This window comes from Talpa europaea (genome assembly GCF_964194135.1).
Source record: "Talpa europaea genome assembly, chromosome: 5".
Classification (NCBI taxonomy): Eukaryota; Metazoa; Chordata; class Mammalia; order Eulipotyphla; family Talpidae; genus Talpa; species Talpa europaea.
In genome coordinates, this window is record NC_140071.1 from 32,466,479 (window position 1) to 32,493,011 (window position 26,533).

Genomic DNA, 26,533 nt, shown 5'->3' on the forward strand with positions numbered 1-26,533 from the left:
TTGCCTGAATCAATAGAGAACCTGCCCTGTGCGAGCTGGCACTACAGTCTCCTTTCTAGGTTTCCTATAGGGTAAGGTAAACAAGTATCAGGCTTTTCTGCCCTCCCGCCATTAGCATTGATGATAGATCCCTGTGGTCCTGAATGCATGCCTGACGGCGGGCACGTGGAGTAGGGTGTGGGCATATGTAGGTGGGATTCACCTGGGCTGAGAGACTGAGCTTATAAGGGCGGCGTCACGGGGACGCCAGCAGAGTAGAGCAGAACAGATGAGGATGAAAGAGCAAAGGGAGCAGAGAGGCAGAGGCCATGAGAGAACCCCTGGAGAGCCGTGTACCTGTGTACCTGGTAAATCCCAATAACAGCCTACCGAGGGCTCCAGGACTCCTTACCCCGTCTGCCTGATCATAGATATCCTGCCCTGTGCCCATCCTGGCTCTTACACCTATGTTTGGGGAATTCTTGGTTAACTTGGAGGAGAGGCAAGGTTGATCTCCCACTGCAGAAGCTGGGAAGTCCAAGTGTTTGTTTTCTCCACCTTACTGCCAGGTAGTTTGGACACCTTCCCTCAGTTCAGACAGTCATTCAAAGTTGGGATTTTGAGGCTGAAACGAGAAATACAAAGTTGCGGGTTGGTGGCAAGTTCAAGCTACTGGTGGCTGCAGCCATGTAGCTTCAGCATTTAGGCTTCAGGCTGTGGGGCTGCTTACCCCCAAGGCCCAGGGAAAGTAGGGTGGTCGCCTTCGAAGTCGCTCTGGCTGTGCCCTTTGCCTACTTCTGAGCCTGCTTTTCCAAATGTGCTGGCAACTCTGTGACCTACTTAGGGCTTCTGCAACAAAGAACCCTGACTGCTAGACTTAATTTAAACATTAAAAGCCAAGTGATGCTTTTTATTGGTAGGTGTTCATAATTATTGCTAACCGCACAATTTTTTCTCCTATGAATCAATGATACAATTTTGCTTTCAGGAAAGACCAAGTACTTTTGAAAATTTGTATCTAATAGCTATTAACCCTGCACAGATAAATCTAAAATTACGCTGTTTTGAGATTTTAATGCCTCTTTCTTATTTTTTTTATTTTTGCATTTATACTTTTGTGCCACTAAATAGTTTGAACAAGAAGATGAAATCTCTGCTCTCCAGATGGCCCCTTGCCACCTTGCCATTTCTACTTTCCGCGCTATTGATTCTCTTAACGGTGGCAACTCCTACCTGGTGTGAGAGCAGGGAAACTACATCTCCAAAAGCTAGTGATGGGACACCATTTCCATGGAGTAAGATGCGACTTCCTGAGCACATCATTCCTGTTCATTACGACCTCATGATCCATGCAAATCTCACCACTCTGACTTTTGGGGGCACCACTCAAGTGGAAATCACAGCCAGCCAGCCCACCAGTGCCATCATCCTGCACAGTAACCGCCTGCAGATATCAAAAGCCACCCTCAGGAGAGGCACCGGAGAGGGGCAGCCTGAAACACCACTGAGAGTCCTGGAGTACCCGCCTCACGAGCAAATTGCACTTCTGGCTCCCGAACCTCTGGTTGCTGGGCTCCCTTACACCGTGACCATCGACTATGCTGGCAACCTCTCTGAGAGTTTCCATGGATTTTATAAAAGCACCTACAGAACCAAAGAGGGGGAAGTGAGGTAATTTTTTCTATTTTTTTAAGCTTCAAGTGCTGCCCACATTAAGTTGATTGTTTCTGTGGATTATCTTCTAAAATTCCCTTGCTTTCTTATTTCTTTGTTTTGTTTTTGCACCTTCTTTGTAGAATAAAAAATGGCTAATTTCCCCCTTTTTATTTTGATCTTTGTCATTCTTTTTAGCCAAATTTCTTTCCTCTAGCTCTAGTAGAATAACTACCTATTTGCTTATTTAATTAGAGTATGGGATATAATGTTATAATTCTCTTTGTTTTCTAGGGCTACTGTAACAAAGTACAGCCCTCAGTGTTGTCCATAGATTCTTGGAAACTGCATCTTTAAGCAAAGTGACATATAATTAAGTCAGATAAAATCCTTTCATTCGACCTTGGCTGGCATTGTAGTATTCTCATCAGCATGACAGCAAAATGACATTGTTAAAGGACCTGCTTTCCATAAACTGGGTGGCTTAAAACAACAGAAATTTACTCTTATCACAGTTTTAGAGTCGATTGTTAGAAATCTAAAATCAGGGTGCTCGTAGACTATGCTCTCTATGAGTTTCGGAGTGGAATCCTTGCCTCTTAGCCAGTGGTGGCCATTGCTCCTTGGCTACATTAGTTCGGTCTCTGCCTCTCTTGGCACCTGCCTATTCTCCAAATATCCCTCTTTGTATGAGGACACTATTCACTTTGGACCTGGACCCATCGTGATGGCTTTGTCTTAACTTGGTTATGTCTGCAAAAACCTCATTTTCAACATTCGTAGAGACCAGGGATTGAGACCAGCATACCTTCTTTCAGGACAAAGTGCAACCATCATAGCTTAGTAGTAGAAGTACTTTTCTCTCAGTTAAAACTTTTTATGGGATCCTCACTTGCCTTGCTTAGTTCTGTTTCTAAGGGGTATAGGGTAAAGGAAGATTGTTCAGGCTTTTTTGACGTTGGCCTCTGTGGCTATCACCTGTGGCCTTGAATGCAGGAGGCATTTGTGAGCGTGGGCTCGGCGTACGCATGCCTGATAGTGGGCACCTGGAGTATGGCGTGGATTATGTAAGTGGGCACACCTGAGCTTAGAGACTGAGCACATAAGGGCGTTGTCAGAGGACTGAGTGCGGCAGAGGCCCATGCGGTGGAGTGCTTTGGAGCATGGCTGCGAGAGGAAAGAGTGTATAGAGATTCTCAGGGGGGCCCAAGTGGCTATATCCCTGCTGGCTTGTTTCCCCTCCGTTCTATTAGAAAACCTATGGGGATGATGCCAAGGGCTCCAAGAGTCTCTTTTAAGCTGCCTGAACCAACAATGAAGCTACCCGGCCTGGGCTGGTTGCAGGACAAGGGGGTAATTTATTGGGGAGATTTTATACTAAATTTTAAAAATCAAATTTCATTTGTTAGTAGATTATAACTAAGTTGTTTTCCTGATTTCATATCACTTTTGAGGTTAAAAAGTCAGATTTTACCCCTAAGTTTTTTAAAAAGTGAAATTTATCCTACTCATAGTCCCTAGATATAGCTACCTTTTTAGGGTAACATCCTTCCAGACTGCTCTAGAAGTCTAGAATAATGCATGCACTTTATTTTATATAAATGGAATTATATTTTCTGCTTTACTAGACAGTTTTTTTATATGCTAAAGAGATGTTTTATATGGATGCCTATCACTATACATCATTTTAATGACTATTAAAATATATGTGCATGGAATTTTTAAACTAATTCCCCATGGATGGAGGTTAGGTTGTTCCTAATTTTTCAACATCAGCAATACTTTGACCAACATCTTTGTATATGAGTAAGTGCCTAGAAGTAAACTTGCTAAGTCAAAGAATCTACAAACATTTGTTATTCCCTGTCATATTGCTTCACCTCTAACCAATACTGTGTATTGGCAATCATTTTAGAGTCCTGAAGTCAACAATTATCACCCTTCCACTGACACTCCATTGACTGAAGAAGTTGAGCAGCTTTTGATATATTTGTTGAGTACTTGTAGGTTCTTTTGTGAGTTGCCTGTTTAAGGCATGTACCTGCTGTTCCACGTGGTGGTTACTCATTAAAGCTATTAACCCTTTGTAAAATACTTTGCATTCCATGTTCCCAGTTTTTTTACTTGTTTTTAAATTTTAGTTTATGATAACTTGTCACATATCTTTTATCACTAAAATCCAACTATCTTATGGTAATGTTAGGAATTAAAAATCACCCCTGTTTTAGAGTCCATGGAGTTTCATGCTGTGTTTTTATTTCACGTGCAACATTTTAGGATACTGGCATCAACGCAGTTTGAACCTACTTCAGCCAGAATGGCCTTTCCATGCTTTGATGAACCTGCCTTCAAAGCAAGTTTTTCAATAAAGATCAGAAGGGAGCCAAGACACCTAGCTATCTCCAATATGCCATTGGTGAGTCCAAACTCTTATGGATCTGCTCACAGGAAAAATCCATTGATTGTTGTGACATGTCTTACTCAGTGACAGTTAACATTTGGGTCACCTATTTTGTTTGTTTTATTGCCTGACAGATAACTAACTTTTCTTTTACAAACCTTTTGTTTTAAACAATTTTTTTTTTTGTAGTCACAAAAAAAAAGTTTCTTAAAAACATGCAAGATTTAAGAATGACATTTCAGGTCATCAATGCTAATAGGAGAGGTACTGTGGAAGGAATTGAGGTCAGGTGTGGATGAGCGTGCCCCTCATAAAGCATTTGCACCTTTGTTTTTCCTATGATCTTTTAAAAGGAGTTCAAAGAAATTGCTTCATTGAATAAGGTCATGTTTCTAGTATATAGTTGGTTTCTATAGTCACCGGTGCCTGTTCTTCCCTTTGGGTGCTGGATAGGTTAGTATGCAGTTTTAAAAACTCTGTCTGTTATGCTTAGTGACTCTGTGTTAAATACCTTTAAATTCAAAACCTGGATTTCTATATACTGTGTCCTACTACTAAGGATATAGTTTACAACTATATGCCGGAAAGTGAGCACACAGATAAAGAAAAAATGTAATCTTTCTGATTATAATACAGAGTAAGAATAGATGGCTCTGATTCCTTTAAAGAAACCCTTGAACTCTAATTCCAAGCAGATGTGGACAGTGTTCCTCCTCCTTTTTAAAAGTGACGAGGACCATGCCAATACCAGTTATCTTAAGCTGAGCTACACTCTGCAAATGTTGCATATACCCCCTGGAAGCACACCAGCCCTGGGTTCAGACTTGGTGTAGAATAAGGTTTGCCCAGAGTCCTGAAGGGCACCTGCCTCTTCCCTGTTCTGACCAGGGAATTATTATCCAAGCAGGAAGGGACTCTGAGGGCCACACACCAACCTCTAGTGTGTTCTCAACCTTTTCAACCTTTAAATAACTCTACTTTCCCTCACCCAAATTACTTTAAGGATCCCTTCTGCAAACAAGATTCTGACAGGACCCCCCCCCCCCCCCCCCCCCCCGTGAAAAAAACACTCTTATGCAAATCCCTACCAGTTTTGTTGCACCCTCTAGCCAGCCACCCCCTTTGTCTGTGAAAAGATGAACAATTATGCCATTCTCCAATATAAGTTTGAGACAGACAACATGCTTTTTCCAGTGATAGTTCCCTCCTTGAATATGATATTGCTCTCTGGGACAGGAGTGAGTCTCTCATCAGAGGATTACAGCTTTAGAAGAATAAAGGAACACAGATGGATGGAAACTAATAAGACTGGAGGAATCTGTAGACTGGCAAGGGGTGGGGGTGAAAGCAAGGAGTCCCTGAGGCATCCCTAAGGTGCTGAAGTCTAAATCCGTGGATATCAGGACCTATTTGGTAGGAAAATCTAATGTAATCTTGCCTCCTAGAGAGAAAGCCCAGAAATCTAATAGGAGTGACCAGAGCTGCAGACATGGGGTTGAAGAAATAGACAGTGGGTTTGAAAGGATCTTTTGGGGGATAGAAAAGCAAATAAAGCTATGGAACATTTAAGTCTACAGGCAGTGAACAGGAGTTAATCACATTTAAATTAAATTAACCCAGTTTCCTAATAATTAGCATAACTTCAGGAACGGAAATTTGGATTAGGTGTGGGTGGAATGCATTTAAAAACAAAAGGTAATTTGGGGTTCTTCTAGAGTAAACCTGTGTTTGCTCTCAGAGTCAGGGTTAGAATGACTGATGACCAGCAGGCACCATTGCTGGTGGTGCGTGGGTATTAACAAGGATGAGGGCATAGGAGAGAGGTGGAAATATGAATGCATGCTTACCTCCAGACCATTACCTCACTGATTGCATTTCAAAGCTGATTCCAGTGATGCATTCAGAAGAGGCTTTGTGGGCTCCGGCCCAGGAACAGGCCACTTTCAATTGTATAAGAAAATAGAAGTTCATTTTGGGTTGTACATGTGTTACAGGGAAAAGATGTCCTAAAGCTAATTCCATACAGGCTTTGTAGACTCCACCCACCACTCCAGACCAAAGCCAAAAGACACTGGGAACTCCAAATCCCATCACCACCAAAGGGAAGGTTGCTGGGACCTGAGGGTGGGGTTAAGCAGCCAGACGGTATAAAGCCAGACACGTGGGCTTTGGAGGGGATCCCCCATTTTGGCTCTAAGCCCGCTCGCAGCATTCTGCCAGCTCGCAGCATTCTGCCAGCTCGGAGAGTGCCTTTGGGTTTCCAGGTCGGCGGATCGGGTAGGACGCATTAAAGACTTTATTTCCCTATTTTCTCCCTGAGTTGTACATTTCCTTAATTCCCTTTCCCTTGTAAATAAACCTTATATTAACCTTTTTGTGTGTGCCTGTAGTGGAGATTAATAAGTCCCTTTTAAGCATGTCGGTGAGACCCACAGCCAGGCAACCCGTTTTTATATCGGGGTTGCTCTATAACACATGGTCACATTGTTTTCCTAGTGTAGAATTAAAAAAAAAAAAAATAGAAATTGCATTGCCACAATTCTTATACCTGTATTTAAAGATAAGTGGACTCTATCTTGGCAAAGGCAGTAACTTTAGTTTTGCCTCTCCTGTCTCAGGAACCTGCCTCAGGTTGCAAACATGACTCGGTTTGTGATCATATGGATTATTTAAAAGTGAAGCGGTGATGGTCACACAACTGTGAACATAAATAAAAAAATATATAAAGAAAAAAAAAGTTGAATTGTGTACTTTAAATGGTGAATTTTATCGTATGGAATTAAAAAATTGCTTAGAATGGTTTGGCCTTAATGTCTAAATGACAATCAGATGTTAGAGAAAATGTTAAATAATTTTACCAATGGCATGCCATATACTTTCAATATTATGTCTTGTAGTTAGGAAATTTCTGTTTTTAACATGTGTTCAATGTATTGGGTTATTTGATGACTTAAATTATTCTGATTTTAGGTTAAATCCGTGACAGTTGCTGAAGGACTCATAGAAGACCATTTTGATGTCACCGTGAAGATGAGCACCTACCTGGTGGCCTTCATTGTTTCAGATTTCAAGTCTGTCAGCAAGATGACCAAGAGAGGAGTCAAGGTGAACCTGTGACTGTCACACGGGGTGACCAGCTTGTCCTGGCCTGCCCGGGACTGTACTGGTTTTAAAACCGGAAGTCCCACGTCTTGGAACCCGCCCCTCTCAGTTGGGCAAATGGTTGCTCAATCTCTTGTGACAGATGCTCATATGTGTAGTGAGTTCTAGCAACAAAATCATGCGGAAGGCCTGGCCTGGGCCATTGCCCTGGCTGCACCACTAACTGGCTTTCTGACCTCAGTTGGCCCTGTTCCCTTTGGAATTTTTTTTTAAAAGATTTATTTATTTATGCATACAAGAACTGGGGTACTGGCCAGAGGTGTGTATATGGGGGTGGATGAGAGGATTCAACAGGCAGAGTAGGAAACAGAACAGGCAGCTGAAATACACTGCTGAGTGGAGCAGCGGGTGAGGCAAGAGAGGTCTGCTACGCCATGTGGGTCACCTCCCTGGCTGGGGATTGAACTCATGCTCCAGAGGCTGCGGATAGCTTCATACTTTGCATCTTAACCCCTTGCGCCACCAGGGAGGTCCTTTGCAGTATTTTTGATACTTCTTTAAAATGTCAGAGTTGGACTAGATCTGGTTTCTTGGGTTCTTTCTGGCTTTAGCTATCTGCAGTTTGGAAGTGAACGTTACTTAACCTGAGCACGTGATTTCTGGCCTTGGGAAGGGAGTAAGATTGGTGTAGTCTGCAGATTAGATGGGCCTGGGCTGAGCATCTGAGCCAGGAAATACTGGAAGACTTCAGAAAAGGTCTTTTCTAGGAGTGCTTGCCCCTTGTCTCGCTGCCATGGTGTAGGGGGCCTGTGGAACTGCTGTGTGGTTCTGAATACCAATACCTGTTTTGGAAAGGAGAGCGTGCACTTTATTTGAAGATAACTTATTTATTTGTGTTGGTTTTCACAGGGGCCTGAAGTTAGGACTTCTCTGCTGAATTGGCTCTTTTTCTATAGTACTAAGTGTCTTATTCTTGTGAAGATATCTCTAATTATTTGGTACTTAAAGGTCATACCTGAGATTTGGTAGGGAGCATACTAATTTCAGCAATGAAGCTCTATCGGCAGAAACACTCAATTTTTTATATCCTTTATAAATGATTCTTTTTATGTCTCTTCCTGTGATACTGAGATTTATAAATAAAGCAGATATTGGGTTCTCAGAAAAGTCATGACTTTTTCCTGTTTTTTGAAGCAAAAATGCATCATCACTTTTCCAACAGGCCAATATATTTGGTCTTCATCCTGATTCTGGGACAGAGAACTCCTAAAACCCTAGGACTTTATTTTAATTTTATTAAATTTATCTTCTTACATCATTGCTCATTTTTGTACGATTTTGATTTCTCCTGTCAGTTGTCATCCCCAGTTCTCCCTCCACCACAGCACCTGTGTCCTCCCCAGTTTCACCACCCCCTTTCTCTGCTTGTGTCTTGCAAATAAAACCCTAGGCATTTTCTAAGTGCAGAGAACCTTAAAGGTGTCTCTTGTTATGTTAATGAGGTGACTTTGGTAGTCTAGAGAGGAGACTGATTGCCAGGGAACCAAGCAGGTGATTGGAGAATTGCACCTTTCAGTGCCTCACTGACCTCCAGCTGGAGTTGAGTTCAATCACCAGATGCTAATGATTTTATCAACCCGATGATTTTATCAACCCCGTCTGTGTAATGTAGACACCATAAAAACCCCAAAGGGCAGGTGGGTTTGGAGAGTTTGCGAGTTGGAGGTGCTGGAAGAGTAGCCATCTGGAGGGGGAGAGTGTGGATGTTCCCAGCTTGGCCCCATATCTTGCCCCATGCATCTCTTCCATCTGGCAGCTCCCAAGTTAAATCCTTTTATAATGAATTGGTAATCTGGTAAGTAAAATGAGTTCTGTATGCTAGGCTAACATTCATTTGATGAAGGATGGGGTTGTTGGCATCTCAGTCAGAAACCTAGGTTAAACTGGACTTGAGATTTGCCTCTGAAAAGGGAGTGTGAGTAGCCTTGTAGGACTGAAATACAATCTGTATTATCTAGAAGGGCAGTTAGTGTCAGAATTAAATTGACTTGAAGGACACTCATCTGATGTCAGAATTACTTGGTGGTTGGGGAAACCCCCTCTTTCCCCACATCCACATTGATTTTGTGTTCCAGACATACAGGTATCTTTAGTCCCCTATTTCTTCAAAAACTTTAAGCATACGTATAATATGTTCGGTGTCTAGTAATTGTCATATCAGAATCCTTGTATATCTGGTTCTGAGGTTATTGCTTCCGCCGGCTCTTGCTCACGGTATCTTATTCCTTTGTGCGTATTGTGGTTTATGTCTTTGAATTTCTGTCACCTAAATTGAAGGTGGATTGTTCCAGAGATAATTCGTTTGCTCCTGTCAGGTGGCTGGGAGCAGTTACCGGTCCATGTTAAGCTACTGGCTTATTTATCCTGAGTCCAGCAGCTAAACATGGTAAAGGTTAGGCTATAGCTACAATTTCCCCTAGTAAACCCCCTTCTTCTGTGAAGAGTACCAAGGTCTGAATAAGACATTTCCCCCTTGCATTCCTTGAAGAAGGGGGTGGCTGTTTCTCATTTTCCCTGACCATAAAGGCATGATCTTTTGGAGTTCAATTTTATGCAGGGGCTATCTCCTGGTGGACAGACCCCATGGTCAGGCTCTGGATTTTTGTCTCCTAGCCTCTGAATATCAAAGCTCAAGCCTGTCTGTGCTGTGATAGTGTTTCAGGACAAAAGCTTACTGCAGTGCTTGTCTGATTTCTCAAGGTCTCACTCTCTCTTCCGTTTTGGCCTCTAAGTCACCTTACTTTTTCACTATTTCATGTGAACATTTAAAGACATTTTTATATATGTTGTATTTGTAGTTGTGGTCAGAAGGTGAATTGATCATGAAGAATGAATACAGAATTAAGGAAAGAACAAGAACATCCAGTTGTCTTGAATTTTGGCAACCATATCCCATAATATGAAGTTGCTAATGGTATAATGTTAGTCTTCCATCTAGTTGTGGAGTGTAGCTTTGATAGCATTGGAGTAACATTCTTGTATCTTTCCCTTCAGGTTTCCATTTATGCTGTGCCAGAAAAGATAAATCAGGCAGATTATGCACTGGATGCTGCAGTGACTCTTCTTGAATTTTATGAGGATTATTTCAGCATTCCATATCCATTACCCAAACAAGGTAGAGATTTCTACAGCTATTCCAAACTATAGCCCTTAATGGCCCCAGCCATAGACTATATCCTCCTAATTGGCATCCCCATGGTTGTCCCAGCAGCGCCTCAAAGTTATTAAAAACCTGGGTAGTTGTGAGCCAAGGGGCTGATCTTTCTGACCCCTGTGTATACAGTGATCCTCTAATGATAATAAAAGTGGATCTGGGTACAGTTTCCTGGGGCATTTGGCATGGGGATAATTCTGATTTAAAAGGCAAACCTAACTGTACTAGTGGGTAGTCAGCAAAGGGCATAGGCAGGCTGCATTTTTTCATTATTGACACATACTGGGTAGGAACATTTAAGGAACACAATGTATGTTTGAATGAATAAATTTACATAACATTAGAAGAATCTGCATTTTCTTTATCACATGAGTTTTTAAAATGACTGTTGTCAGTTAAATAGGAGTTTGGGGTATCGGAAGTAGTGGATTTTTGAGCCATTTGTTAACATTCCGTCCCCAGACTCATTGTCAGAACCTTAGAAATGGGAGTCAGGAAGCCTGAATACCAAGTTGATTATCACACAGCACCCAAGTGAGCAACTTTTTCTCTATTGTGAAAGGTTGTCTAGAGTTTGATTCTGTACGGGAAGCTAAGCTTTTCTTTTGATACTTACACCTGCTCATTCTGAAAGTGTGTTTGGATGAGGTGTTATTTAGAGATTGGTAATGTTTTTACTGCTTTCTTCCAAAGATCTTGCTGCTATTCCTGACTTCCAGGCTGGTGCTATGGAAAACTGGGGACTGACAACATATCGGGAATCTGCTTTATTGTTTGATGCTGAAAAGTCTTCTGCCTCCAGTAAGCTTGGCATCACCATGACGATATCCCATGAACTTGCTCACCAGGTAGACAGTCCCAAATGTGTGTCTTAAAAAATATCATGTGACTAGGTCTGTGTTGCTTTTATGGGACATATGTGGCTACTCTTAAATTGTGTGAATTGTATTGATTCATTTGTTTTGTCTTTTTCCCGTAAGAAAAATTATTGAACCATATTTTATAACTTACGTCAGGTTTTTCTTAAACATTTATATGTTGACATTCTACATATAATTTGTATTTCTTAGTGCCTTATGTTTATGGCTATATAGATATTCTGTTATTCAAGGAAAATGTGAATAATTTGAGAAATACTTTTCTTCCAGTGGTTTGGGAACCTGGTCACTATGGAATGGTGGAATGATCTTTGGCTAAATGAGGGTTTTGCCAAGTTTATGGAATATGTGTCTCTACTCGTGACTCATCCAGAACTGAAAGTTGTAAGACATGTTTATTTGCCTTTACACTTGAGATAATTTGTTCTGTTTAGTGTCACTGGGAAACATTTACTAAACTTTGATTTTATAAATCTTAGGTTAATAATTTCCTTGTCTCTCCTGCCTCCCTGTGACTATGCAGGTGTTTCTTTTCACCTTTGTAGGCTCTTCCCTTTGCAAAGAAGCAGCAGCTGTCCTTTCTCCCTGATTGTGTCTCTGTTAGCATCTACTTCTTTCCCTTTCCTAGTAATCCGATCTTTTTAAAATAGGGGGAAAAATCCTTGTAACTTTAGATATAAATCATGTTTTTAAAATGCAAATGAAATGCAAACATATATCACAAAGACATTTCCAGATTGGATTGTGAAACTGTGTCCCTTAATAACAAAAAGTAATGACAACATTTTCTTCATTTCCCAGCTCACTGAAGATAGGTACAGATTGCTATTTCTTTTTTTTTTTTTTAAAGATTTATTTAGGCATACAGGAACTGGGGTGCAGGCCAAAGGTGTGGGGGGTGAGAGGATTCACGAGAGACAGAGTAGGGAATAGAACAGGCAGACTGACTGAAATACACTGCTGAGGGGAGCAGCAGGCGAGTCAGGAGAGGTCTGCTGCGCCATGTGGGTTAGCTCCCTGGCCGGGGATCAAACTCCTGTCACAGTGGCTGACGATAGCTTGATAGCACTGTGTCTTTAATCCCTGTGCCACCAGGGAGGCCCACAGATTGCTATTATTTTAAGAGGACCCTTGCTGTTAAATCAAATGAATTATGCTTAGGTAACTGCACATTTGATTGTGTATGAAGCTAAACTCAATGGGCCACAAATTTAATGTTTGAGAACCTGTTTTATTTTCATGTATTTAATTTGTGAAAATCACATATAGTAAAATTAAAACAGTACCTTATGTATACAATCCTTTGCCCTACTATAATAACTTTCATTTAACATAAATCATTTTCTTCTTCTGTACACATAGTTTACACATTGTTGTACTAATATACATGTTATACTACAGAGAATCACAAATATTATCCTAGGTGCCACGTAATCTTTAACAATAAGAATGATTACTCTTACTCTATTGGATAATATGTTTTAATTGGGTTACGTTGGAATTTGTTCTTTTTTTTTTTTAAATTAGGTTTTGAAGCTAAACTTCTTTGCTTTAAAATATGGAAGGTGATAATTGGAAATGTTGAAATTACTAGTTATATTTATACTAATGCATAATTTTGTGCATTTATGTATCTTGATCATTTTCTCTTGGTAATTTGCATAACTATGTTTTAAGTTAATATGAAATTTTCTTTAAATTGATAAGTTTTTAAGATCAGCAAAATCTGGAATTTTTACCCAAATCATTGTTTTTGAAGGATGTTCTTTAGAAAATAGTAATTCTGTAAATATTAAATAGGCTTTACCAGAAGGGTGAAGGATAAACCGGTTGCACCAGATCAAACTTTTTTCCTTTGATCTTTTCCATCTAAATGTAACTCATAGGTGATTTTCTTTTTTGTCTCAATAGGAAGATTATTTTTTGGGCAAATGTTTTAGTGCCATGGAGGTAGATGCATTAAATTCCTCACACCCTGTGTCCATACCAGTGGAGACTCCTGCTCAGATTCGGGAGATTTTTGATGAAGTTTCTTATGAAAAGGTAAAATGGACTCTATAGCTACAGTTTGGACACTAAACTTATTACTGAGTGGAGGTTATAGGTGGGGGTGTGGGGTGACTTTCTCTTCTTTATGGCCAGTGAATCAAATGCCTTCTGTTCTGACCTGTGCTGAGTGGAGTTAACTCTTTTAGACTTACCTTGCAATTGGGCTTATAATCCAGTTCTTCATTTACTGTCATAAATTGAACATCCATGGTCAACAGAAGCTCTGCCTTCTGTTTATTTAACAAATAACTGTTCATCGTACATCAACTCTGAACCAGCCAAAAATTCTGCCCTTGTGTAGCTGACCTTTCAGTGCCTTATAAAATATGGTTTATAGTATTGAACTGCAAAGTATTATCCTGCACAATGTGTTTAGTTTATTTATTTATTTAATTTATTTATACAAACACTGGGGTACAGTCAGAAGCGCGGGAGGGTGAGAGAATTCACCAGAGCCAGAGCGGGTAGCAGAGCAGGCAGAAGGACCGAAGTACACTGCTGAGGGGAGCAGCGGGCGGCAGGAGAGGTCTGCGTGCCATGTGGGACCCTCCTCTGGTGGCCGGGGAGCAGCCGGGGATCGAACTGGTGCTGCAGAGGCTGCGGGCAGCTTCGCAACCCAGTGCTCAATGGCTGCGCCACCGGGGAGGCCCCTGCACAAAGTGTTTAATTAGAGAATTGGGGATTGTTGCCAACTTTTAATCCTTGGGAGATTTTATATAATAATCCAGAATCCTGCCTTCTCTTACCAGCCCTGTGTTTCTCTATGTAGTGTCGTGACTTCCTGATGAGAGCAAGTTTCTGTTTTTCCACTACCCCTTCCATCACCAACCATTTCTATTTTCTTCTCACTGAGCATTTATTTACCTTTGCACTTCACTGCTCTATTTGTAGTCAGTAGCATTGTCATTTACCTTTGCACTTAACTGTAGTCATTAGCATATGTCATTTACCTTTGTACTTGACTTTTATTTGTAGTCAGTAGCAGTGTTTCTTGCCTGCATCTTTCTATTAAAAGTGCAAGGAATAAAAAGGATGAAAGCATTTTCTTACCCTCATTTATGTAACCTGTCCATCATAGGAGGCATTTGAGCTTGTGGCCCATAATCTACAGTAATGGGAGTGGAGGGGAAATAGCTCTTCATAGGCACACAGACAATCTAGAAATTCTCCAGCTTTCCTTCTCACTGTGAATCTTGTCCTCTCGAGTCCTCAGGTCTTGAGGCTGCCTAGTTTGCACCATTCCTTACCAGCTACTCACTTTTGTTACACCTCTTGTACCTGTCATTCCCAGTACTGCCCCAGAGTGGCAGTGGGGGAAGGCCCACATGGTGGTTGAAGATCAATGTTTAATCGGTGCCATTATCTATTCAGCTGTCCACTGTGGGAGCTGGCAGGTGATGCTAACTTGCTCCTTGGGGAGACTTGACAACTGAGATAATAACTGTCGCCAGTGGAGGATTAAGAGTCCATGTTCCACCCCCTTTCCAGGTGAATCCAGATTTAACCCACTTGTACTAATTAACTCATTGATCCCCCAACCTCAAAATCTTACTTTGCGTGTATTTGCATTTGAAAGAATTCTTTCAAAATAATATAAGACAGTAGATTAGATTGCAACAAAAGTATAGATAGCTATAGAGTCAATTATTCATATTATTTTTTCAGGGAGCTTGTATTCTGAATATGCTAAGGGATTATCTCAGTGCTGATGCATTTAAAAGTGGCATTGTGCAGTATCTCCAGAAGTACAGCTATAAAAACACAAAAAATGAGGACCTGTGGAATAGCATGGCGAGTGTGAGTATGTTTTGTGTATCTCTACATTTGATATTTTCAAGTTTTTAATTTTTTTTTCGTATCATAGCCCTCTGGGAAGAATCATGAATGTTTTCTATGGAAACTAGTGATGTGTTTATTATCCGTTTAGATTTGCCCTTCAGATGGCACACAAGGGATGGAAGGCTTTTGCTCTAGAGGTCAACACTCATCTTCAACCTCAGTAAGTATTTACAACTGTACGTGTTAGAGCTCGCTCTTTACTCCATATTCTTTGAGGAAAGCTCTTTGCCAAACTTCCTGACATCCTTGGTAATATTGCCCTTCCTCTAGATAAGAAAGCCTTAGACTGATCATCATCTTTCACAATTTTACTTCATTATCTACACAGGGAGTTGCGTAGCTTTCTTTGGTAACAGTCTACAGTGATACTAATTTCTTCTGCTTCACTCTCTGTAAAGTAGTGAATTTATGACATGTTTCTGTGTAGATTAGGGGTGTATCAGTCAAGATGTATCAGTCATTTCCATAACTGTATTTGTTATTTTTTTTAAAGATTTACTTTATGCGTATAAGAACTGGGGTGTAAGCCAGAATAACAGAGGTGTGGGTGGATAGTGAGAGGATTCACCAGAGAGAGAGTGGGGAGCAGAACAGGCAGATCTGCTGAAATACACTGCTTAGGGGAGCAGCAGGTGAAACAGGAGAGGTCTGCTGCGCCATGTGGATTATCTCCCTGGCCAGGGATAGAATTTGTGCTGCAAAGGCTGCTGATAGCTTGATAGCACTGAGACTTAAGCCCTGCACCACCAGGAGGCCCTCCCCCCTGCACCCCCCACCTGCTTTTTTTTTTTTTTTTAAACAATGAAGAAACAGGCCCAATGCAACAAGGGTTCTTGAGCAGTTACTATATGTCAGGCATGTGCTCAGCCCTGATAAGGTACTAGTGTATCATCTTTACTCTTCACACTAAACTTAAGAGGGAGGTACTGTTATCCCCATCTTTCCAGCTGGGAATATGAAATTAAAAGGCATATGGTTAGTAAATTATAGGGCAGGGATTTGAATTTAGCATTTCTCAGGTTTTTAACTGCTAAGAAACAGAATTCACAGTATCTGAGTCACAGAACAGTCTGATTCCCTTTATCTGAACTTGTGAGTCTGGATATTTTATTTTATTACCAGAATTTTATTCACCATGTTTTTATTTTCTTGCCTTTATTAATTTTTTTCTTTTTTGGAAATGATTCACTGGTTTCTAGAATGTCCTATAGCATATTTTCCCTTTTATTCTTGCTTCAATATTTAAAAAATATTTTAAAAGATTATATGCTCTTGCATTCACCACTCTTTGACTTTGGGCTGTCTCTGTAAAAGCACTCCCCTTCACCATACATTCTTCTCTTCCTTGCTTGTCTGACAGCCAGCATAGCGAGGCATGTTTTGAAAACTAGCCACTGTCTCTCTCATTCATTCATTAACATGCCTGCTTTGTGCCTGTTGCCAAGCCTGAGGTATGTCAAACAAAACCAGATATTGTACCTGCTCTCAAGATATGTACGTGCAGAGGAGAATGAAGAGTCAGTATTCAGTGCTCTGATGGGGGGGTGATGACAGGAAGTGGGGGAGGAAGGAGCAGGACTGGGGGCCAGAGGGGCAGATGAGAAAGAGCTTCACCGAGGAGGTTGTCAATCAGTAGCAGCTCTGTGAATCCAAGCTGGAGTTCTGCCTTTTCTTAGAGCATGGTCTAAGTGGGTCATATCTCTGCTTTTTTGTGTATAAACCAGCACTGGCGACAGGAAGGCGTTGATGTGAAAACCATGATGAACACCTGGACACTGCAGAAAGGCTTTCCCCTGATAACCATCACCATGAGAGGAAAGAATGTTCATATGAAGCAAGAGCACTACATGAAAGGGGCTGACGACGCATCAGAAACCGGGTAATGTTCTTAAGAGAAACGAATTTTGTTGCTGCTGTAACATCTGACTTGCAGGATAAAACTTTCTTTCTTTCTTTTTTTTTTTTTTTTTAAAGATTTATTTATTTATTTATACAAGCACTGGGTACAGTCAGAAGTGCGGGAGGGTGAGAGAATTCACCAGAGCGGGGAACAGAACAGGCAGACTGACGAAATACACTGCTGAGGGGAGCAGCGGGCATGGCAGGAGAGGTCTATCCCTCGCCAGTGGCCAGGGATTGAACCAGTGCTGCAGAGGCTGCGGGCAGCTTCGCAGCCCAGCGCTCAACCGCTGCGCCACCAGGAGAGGCCCGCAGGATAAAACTTTCTTACAATGAACCTGGGAAGTTCACTGATGTCCATCGAGGGACTTGCCATGTCCAGCCAGGCAGCTCGTTACCCAGACCGCCACACTGACTGAAAACAGGAACTAATTTCTCACACCTGCCACTCTACGTTCATTTGTTTATGGAAGCGAGATCTTGAATAAGTAAAAACATGAAGAATGAATTACACTTCCCTCGCCCCATGTCCTGAACTCTCTGCTTAAACATAAATGATGGTTAATGCCTTTCAGCAAAATATGGGGAAATGGTATTAAAACAGCTGTTACAGTCTCTCGTGTTAGCTAGAAAGAATTCTAGCCGAAAGTGTTCTATACTCTGGTTTTAAAAGTTTGATAGGTGTAGATGTAAATTTCAGAAGTGAAGCCATGTGGATGAACACTCTAGTTTTCAGTGGCAACAAGATTTAATTCGTGCTAAGCAAGCAAAGCTTCTGAGCATTTAGCACTCACTGGGTCCCACCGACTAACCAGGCACACTTTAGCCTTTGATTTTTTTTTTTCCTGTTAAATATTCTTTTTCTCACAAAACATTGTAAAAGCAATAGCATCAGCTTTGGAAAATTAACCCAAAATAGATATTTTAAATCCTTTCTGTGGAAAAACACAAGATTAAATGTGACAATAAATGAGCTCACAGCAAGTCATACGTATAATTATAGTATTGAATCCTTCTATTGATCATGACACAAATTAACCATTTGTAGGTGTTGCTACAGGAGCATAAAAAATCTTTTAAATAATGCCCCTACCTTTATCACTAAAATATTTCAATAGAATTTATGTATCCTATGAAGTTGACTTACATACCACCATCTTCTCAAAAGATGACTGACATTATTGTGATAACATTGGTGTGCCACACTGTATATGACTCAGAGGTATAGAATCACACCTCTTCTGATGCAGATCATGACACCACACCCACCACCAAGGCCCCCATAGTCCTGCACCATAGTCTGTGAGGCTCCTTCCATACTTTGCTCTCCCCACTCTCTTTCCCCATCTGGTAGCCTCAATTCTACACTGGTGCTCTAGAATTTGTTATTGGTATGGTTTTATCTTTTTTATTCTCTATAATTCTACATATGAGTGAAACCATCTTTCTTCTGACTTATTTCCCTTAGCATTATCCCCTCCAGCTTCGTCCATGTTGATTCAATTGGCAAATTTCATCTTTTTTTGTTTTTGTTTTTCACATCTTAATCCACTGATCTGTTCCTGGGCACTTGAGTTGTTCCATAACTTGGCTGTTGTAAATAGTGTTGCAGTGAACATAGGCATGCATGTATCCCTTTGAAATAGTGTTTTTGCCTTCTTCAGGTAGATTCTTAGGAATGGGATTGTCTGGTAGAGCTGTTCTAATATTTTGAGAACTCTCCTTTCTGTTTTTATGAGGGCCAGATCACTCTAGATTCTTACCAACAGTGCACAAAAACTCCTTTTATTCTATGCCTTTGCCAACACTTTGTTGTTTCTATTCTTTTTGATGTGGGCCATTCTCACAGGTGTGAGATATGGTATCTTCTTGTGATTTTGATTTGCATTTCTCCGATAAGTGATGATGAGCATTTGTTCATGTGCCGTGGCCATTTGAGGAAGTGTCTATGTAGCTCTTCAGCCCATTATTTTCTTTATTTAATTGTTGGAGATGATTCTACAAAGACCTCACTGAAACCAGTGTGGTGCAATTATTTGTCATCTGAGTTTTATAGTTTCAGGTCTTGCACCCAAGTCTTCAATCCATTTTGAGTTAATTTCTGTGTAAGGTGTGACAGTGGCCTAGTTTTATTCTTTTGCCTGTGAATGTCCAGTTTAACCAACACCATTTGTTGAATACACTTTCTTTCTCCCAATGTATAGTTTTGACTCCGTTGTTATTGATTAACTGTCCATATTATAAGTGTGGGTTTATTTCTGGGTTTTCAGTTCTATTCCATTGGTCTGTGTGTCTGTTTTTATTCCAATACCTCACTGTTTTGAACTTTGTAGTATAATTTAAAGTCTGGGAGTGTGATAGCACTATTTTTCTTTTTTTCAGCATCGATTTGGCTATTCAAGGCTTTTCTTGTTACATGGGAATTATAGTAATGATTGTTATATTTCTTTGAAGGGTACCACTGAAACCCTTACAGAGATCCCATTAAATCTGCATGGCTAGACTAGCCATTTTAACAATTATAATTCTTCCAATCCATGATCAGGGAGTATCTTTCCATTTCCTTTATTTCTCTTAACAATGTCTTAAAGTTTTCATTGTGTAGATTTTCACCTCCTTTAAGTTTACTTATAGGCAGTTCTTTTTAGTGCAGTTGTAAATAGGATTGTTTTCTTGATTTAGTTCTCTTCTAGCTCATTATTTGTATGTAGGAACACTGGTTTTGGTAAATTGGTTTTTGTAGCCTTCTACTTTACTGATTTATTATTTCAATTAGTTTTTTTTTTAGTGGCATCTTTAAGGTTTTCTCTTATCTCATCAAAAATAGTGATAGTACCTCTATCTCAATTTAGATTCCTTTATATCTTTTCTCTTGCCTCATTGCTCTATCTAGGACTCCAATACTATCCTGACTGGTAGTGGTAAAAGTAGACAGCCAAGGAAATTGAAACAGTAATCAAAAAATCCGCCCCCAAAACAAAAGCCTAGCACCAGACGGTTTCACTAGTGAGTTCTACCAAACCTTCATAGACAATATCTATCCCTCTCAAACAAACTCTTCCAAAAAAACTGAGGAAAGGGGGAATGCTTTCAAACATTTTGTGAGGGCAACATCACACTTATAACAATAGCAAACAAAGATAACACACAAAACACACACACAGACCAATATCCCTGATGAACATACATGTAAAAATCCTCAACAAAAAACCTTAGCAAACCAAATTCAACCAAAATCATAAATCATGACCAAGTGGGATTTATTCCAGATATCTAAGGATGGTTCAGTATCCAAAAATTGATCAGTGTAATTCACCACATCAGCAAAAGGAATGACAAAGATGTAGAGAAGCATTTGATAAAATTCAATATTCATTTATAATAAAAAAATCCTCAAAATGGGAATAGGTGGAACAGAAACCGCAGTATAATAAAGACCATATATGACAAACCCATAGTTACATTATTTCAGTGGTGAAAAACTGAAAATGCTTCCTCTAAGGTCAGGTACAAAACAAAGGTAATTTAAACCTTTGTTCATCTCAGTAAAGCTGACAATATATAATTGTTTAGCATGTTTGTTTTATAGTTTGATAGCACAACAATTTGCTGTTAATGGCTTGAAATTGGCTCCAATCTAAACAACTGCAACAAAAGTAAACTAGTGCCTAGCATTGGGTTGGAGTTAAAAACCTAAATATTTAGGTGACTTCTGGGAATTATTAGACTCATTTCTCTCCTGTGGAAGTTATCATTAGATCCTGGAAACTGTTTGTCAAGTTAATGCTACAGAAAGATCACTAGAAATGAGGTGTTACAACTTAATTGACCCCCTTTGAAAGCTATTTCTAAAAGTTTAGAAGTTATTTCAGACTTATAGAGAAGTTGTAAGATTCCAAAGAATACCCTATATGATTTATATATGTATACCATATATATGTAATTTCTCTAAATCAATATATAATCTAATCTAAAATACAACCTCTCAATGTAACCTAAGGTAATCATTAAAAAATGTTCTCTCTCTGTGCTGCTATATAGCATTTTTAACTGTTTGAGAGTAAGTTGGAGACACAATGCTCCTTTACCCCCATGTACTTCAATGTAACCTTTCCTCAAATCCTTACATTCACTTAAATAACCAAACTATATTTATCTGAGTTATGAATTATCAAAACCATTATCTATAAACCTTATTCTACTTTTTCCAGTTATCCTTATATCTTTATAACAAATGAGAAAGACATTCTGATTCATAGTTTAGTGGTCACATCTCCCAATCTCATTTTTTGGAAACTTTTCCTCAGTCTTTTTCTTACCTTGCTATTTTTGAAAAGAACAGGTCATTTATTTTACAGCCTGTTCTTTGACTTGGGTTTTCTGCTACTACTTCATGTTATGCTATACATCATTGGTAGGAATTTGCATTCCACAGTAGTGACATTGTATTTATTTACTTTAGTATATTATATAAGAGGCACATCATGTCGATTTGTGCTATCGCTGCTTGTCACGGTTCTTAGGTTTGTCTGATTGGAGCTCAGAGAGGGCCTCACAGGGCCTAAAATCATGGAGAAGTCTGTCGAGGTCATGTGAACCCAAATTCCTAGCTCCTCTCAAAGATTTCAAGAAGGATCAATCCTACATGGGTCAGTGCCCCCTGAAAATCCGGAAAATAGGCTGATAATGTTTCGACCTCTTGGCTATAGCATCTGTTATCATCATTTCCTAAGCTAGCCAGTCCCTGGTGCATGATAGGTGATTTAAAACTGTTGATAACAATAAATGAAGAACCCATCTTCCTTTACCTTAGGTACCTGTGGCATGTTCCACTGACATTCATAACCAGCAAATCAGACTCAGTCCAGAGATTTTTGCTGAAGACCAAAACAGGTAATTTATTGTAGAAATTAAGTTTCATTGCTATTTATCTGGTTAAACCAAAAACGATCAGGTCAACCTTTATCATTAGCAAATCTTTGGCTTTCAATATCTAGTGAAGAAGATAGTTTTCAGAGTACAATTCAGTAGCCATATCTTGCCACGTAGAGATTAGAACATTTGAATTATGTAATGTTTAAAAAAATGAAGGATTATTAGTGAAATTTGTCATTGCTTTCTTAGCATTGCAGGGTTATCGTGTATATTTGGCCTGAAATGTGGCTGCATTCTTTGTATAAAACCATAAATCTCACAAAATTGGTGACTAAAACTAGTGTTGGCTTTTGTGTATTGGGATCCTGTTTTCTGGTTTCTAAAAGAAATGTGCTCAATATAAAACTCACTTTAGTATTGAAATTGCTCAGTATTATATTTGCCTTAAGTTTTTTGTCCAGTCTTCGGTCAGAAAAGCTTTCCTTAGTCAAGAGAGGAAATGAAGCTATGATTTATTTTATTTGCTCTAGATGTGCTCATCCTCCCAGAAGAGGTGGAATGGATCAAATTTAATGTGGGAATGAATGGCTATTACATTGTGCATTATGAGGATGATGGATGGGATTCTTTGACTGGCCTTTTAAAAGGAACACACACAGCAATCAGCAGTAATGACCGGGCCAGTCTCATTAACAATGCATTTCAGCTTGTCAGGTAATATAAACTGCTCCAAGTCTTGGTTTATTTCTGAAAGCAGCTGTTATTGTTCAAATTCTCTTCTAAAGATGGAAATGATTGATTGCTAATAGGAAGTTGGAGGGTGTTTTCCCTTAAGTTGTTCTACCAACCCAAGGTTGCTTTTAGCCTTATAAATAACCTCCTGTCTGCTGAGTAACTTGAAGGAAGGAATCTTTATTTTAATCTTTATTAACAACTTGGATCAGACTGAGACACAAGTATAGAAAACCAGGAGATCAGCACCTAGGGAAAGTCCTTTGCCTTCTCTCTAAAGCCTTTTTTTCCTGCTATATATAACAGGGTAGGTTTTCCCCTGCTGGGTTTTTACCAAACTTGAAGTCTCCTTAGACAACCAGGTGGCTCCGTCTAAGTTGTTTGCATTACATCCTTCAAATTAATGGAGGGATTTTTCTCCCCCTCTAAGCTGAAATACCTGAACTTTATAGCATCTTTATGGAGTAGGGCTTATAAAATATGGCCCAGTCAGATGATCTTTGTGTGGTTGATAGAGTAAATGCTATCCAATTTTTGCCCCATGATAATGGTTAGTAAGGAAATAATCCTCAAGACTGAAACTCTTAACTTCATTATTCAGGCAGAATTGAAATTGTAAGGGGAATCATGCAGGTGGAAGAAATTACTCTATCATTCTCCACATTTCCCATGTTCCTTTGCTCTAAATGGTGAATTATTCCTTCTGGTTCTTTTTACTGGGCTACTCTGGGCCTGCCAGGGGGACTAAAAGCAATGGAGGATGCAGATAGCTATTTCGCCTAATGTAACTATTCCTCTCCTCGTGTTACTTAAATTTTAGAGGGCTTGGCATTTTCTTATATAAGCATGTACACCACTACTGAGGATTTTAACACTAACCCTCAGTGATGGTTTACTGTTATTTCAGCTTCATTTTTATTTTTTTTTCTTTTTTTTCTAAGCACCTTTTTTTTAAATTAATAAATTTTATTTTTATATTCCCCATACAATTGCAATCCCCCCATTCTGACCCCAATCCCTCCCCTCCCGCCCCCCACCCCCCAAAAAGTGTCTCTGGTTCATAGTTTTTGTTGATTTTGATTTTCACTTTCTTATAGTTATTCATTTTCCTGGTCCCTTATTTAAGTTTTCTAGATCCCTGCTATGAGTGAGACCATCCGGTATTTTTCTTTTTCTTTTTGGCTTATTTCACTGAGCATGTGGATGTGTGGAGTTTAGGTACTCACACACTGTTGATTAAATGGTAGTCTCTGAAGGACCTCTGATCAAAACCCCCATATTATTCTGGAAGTTCATATAATCCAGTGTTTCATTAAGGGGCAGATGCTGACATGCTTCCATTTCACCTTAACTACAAGTGAGCCCTCGCTCTGTTATAGAAAACTTCCTTCACTGTATAAAACATGCCAGATGTTATGTGTGACTGAAAAGATAGTAGCATAACAGTCACTATTTACAAGGGGCATTTATACCTGATTGGCTGTTTTGCTGGGAGATTATTAAAATATCTTTTAAAAGTAAAGCATTGATATTTGTGGATTTTTTCCAACTGCTAAACATCACATCTCTTGACCAGCATTGGAAAGCTATCCATTGAAAAAGCCCTGGATTTAGCCCTGTACTTGAAACATGAAACTGAAATCATGCCCGTGTTCCAAGGGCTAAATGAGCTGATACCTATGTACAAGTTAATGGAGAAAAGAGATATGGATGAAGTGGAAACTCAATTCAAGGTAAAAGCCTGAAATAAACTGAGTAGTGATGTAACTGTGGTTTGCTTTTGGGTTGGTGTAGAAAATAGTTCTATTTTATGGTGTGTGTGGATGTGTGTGTGTGTGTATACACACACATATATAAAATGTCTGTGTAATGGTAGAGCTATAAAAGAAAGTAAGATACAAAGTCAGTTTTTGGCTTGATAATGGAGATTTTGGTTTCACTGTGGCATTAAGTCCATAGCAATGTTGGAGTCTACTTAATTTTCATGGATTTGTTATTCCCTTTTTTACAAATCCTCTGTTTCATCTTCTGCATTATGATGGTGGCTATTAAGATTTTCCAGGTCCCTGGAACTTGAAGAAGAGACCACATATTTTTAGTTTTGGCAAAATGTCATGAAATTTCATTGTATAATTTGCTCTAAAACTTAGTGCTATCAACTTTCAGTTTAGTTATTTTTTAAAGATTTATTTATTCATACAAGACCTGGGTTATAGGCCAGAAGTGCAGGGGGTGAGAAGATTCACCAGAGAGAGAGTGGGGAACCGAAAAGGCAGACTGACTGAAAATATACTGCTGAGAGGAGCAGCGGGCGAGACAGGAGAGGTCTGCCGTCCCATGTGGGTAGCTCCCTGGCTGGCTGGGGATCGAAATCATGTTGCAGAGGTTGCGGATAGCTTCACAGTGCTATGCTTAACCCCTTGTGCCACCAGGAAGGCCGTCAACTTTTAGTTTAAATGTGGCTGTTCAGGGGCCTCCCTGGTGGCGCAATGGGTAAGCACAGCACTGTGAAGCTATCCACAGCCTCTGCAGTGTGGGTTTGATCTCGGCAGGCCGGGGAGATACCCACATGGCACAGCAGACCTCTCCTAACTCACCTGCTGCTCCCTTTAGCAGTGTATTTCAGTGGATCTGCCTGTTCTGTTCCCCGCTCTGTCTCTGGTGAATTCTCTCACCCCCCACACCTCTGGCCTGTACCCCAGTTCTTGTATGCATAAATAAATAAATCTTTAAAAAATGTGGCAGTTCATCCAAAATAAAACCATTGTCTCCTCATTTCTTGGTTTGGGTCATATTTGTAATTAAATATAAATAGAATTACATAGTGGTTAAATCAAGAGTTTAATATTTTCTAAAGCTTAATCTGTCACCTGGGGGTATACTAGAATATGTAAATGTGAGGTGACCTGGGACAAACTGACAAGTGGCTTTCTCTCAGGCCTTCCTCATCAGCCTCCTGAGGGACCTCATCGATAAGCAGACTTGGACAGATGAAGGCTCTGTCTCGGAGCGAATGCTGCGGAGCCAGCTCCTCCTCCTCGCCTGTGTGCGCAAGTACCAGCCCTGCGTGCAGAGGGCAGAAGGCTATTTCAGAAAGTGGAAGGAAGCCAATGGAAATCTGAGGTCTGTTTTTACCCGACAACTAATTTTTATCATGTAAAGGTTCTTTTCTGCTAAATGTTGGGAGAAGAAACAAATGCTCACAAGTCTCTCCACTGCCGTTTCTGGGGAAATGTATTGCTTTTTAAGATTAACCATGTCTTAACCATGTCTTTCTCATTGAGACAGTGATGAGGGATGCTAGGAGGGAAACTTCTATGCACAGAAGTCAAATATCTGACAATTAGAATGGAATTAGGTAATTTCCCATTTTTTTTATAGACAAGAACATAAACCTCGCCAGAACTGAGACAGCCATGGTGGATGGAAACAGAGCTGATGCATCTCATAGTCACAGCTGCTTTCTACAAAGTCCCTTATGTGCAGCGTTAGAGTAGCCTGGTCTAAGCAGGGCAGATCTTCCTCTAGTGGGAAAGTCATTCTTGCCACTCTTCAGTTCTTTGATATTTGGGGCTTAAATCCCATCCAGGAACTATTTATATATATTTTTATTATATATATATTTTACATTATTCTTCATTTTTGTACAATGTTTGCTTTCTCCTCTCAGGTGTAGCCCCCATGAAATTCCCACCACCAATTCACCAGTGCACCACCACCATAGTCCCTGGTGCTTTCCCTCCCCTGTTTTGATCCTTCTCCCTTCTCCTACCCTGCAGAATGTCTCTGATTTATAGTTGTTGCCTGTTGATCCGATACTTTTCTGATTTCTTTCTGGCTTATTTCACTGAGCATAATCCCTTCCAGTTCCATCCATGTTGCTGGGAATAGCATGAGTTTATCTTTTTTGAT

The 26,533-nt window shown here is 40.0% G+C and overlaps 1 protein-coding gene across 1 annotated transcript in view; it reads left to right on the forward strand.

Annotated features, from left to right (window-relative positions):
* Positions 1-1,123: 1,123 nt before the first annotated feature.
* Positions 1,124-26,533, forward strand: part of ERAP1 (endoplasmic reticulum aminopeptidase 1) — a gene marked incomplete at both ends in the record, with an annotated part of 32,485 nt that continues 7,075 nt past the window's right edge. The window contains 14 exons of the mRNA XM_084233074.1: positions 1,124-1,650; positions 3,910-4,048; positions 7,004-7,138; positions 10,190-10,310; positions 11,043-11,197; positions 11,498-11,611; positions 13,139-13,270; positions 14,942-15,073; positions 15,204-15,275; positions 16,840-16,994; positions 21,828-21,907; positions 22,420-22,603; positions 24,198-24,354; positions 25,560-25,744. Coding sequence (XP_084089200.1) covers positions 1,124-1,650; positions 3,910-4,048; positions 7,004-7,138; positions 10,190-10,310; positions 11,043-11,197; positions 11,498-11,611; positions 13,139-13,270; positions 14,942-15,073; positions 15,204-15,275; positions 16,840-16,994; positions 21,828-21,907; positions 22,420-22,603; positions 24,198-24,354; positions 25,560-25,744 — 2,288 coding nt within the window. The remainder of the gene's footprint in view (positions 1,651-3,909; positions 4,049-7,003; positions 7,139-10,189; positions 10,311-11,042; positions 11,198-11,497; positions 11,612-13,138; positions 13,271-14,941; positions 15,074-15,203; positions 15,276-16,839; positions 16,995-21,827; positions 21,908-22,419; positions 22,604-24,197; positions 24,355-25,559; positions 25,745-26,533) is intronic.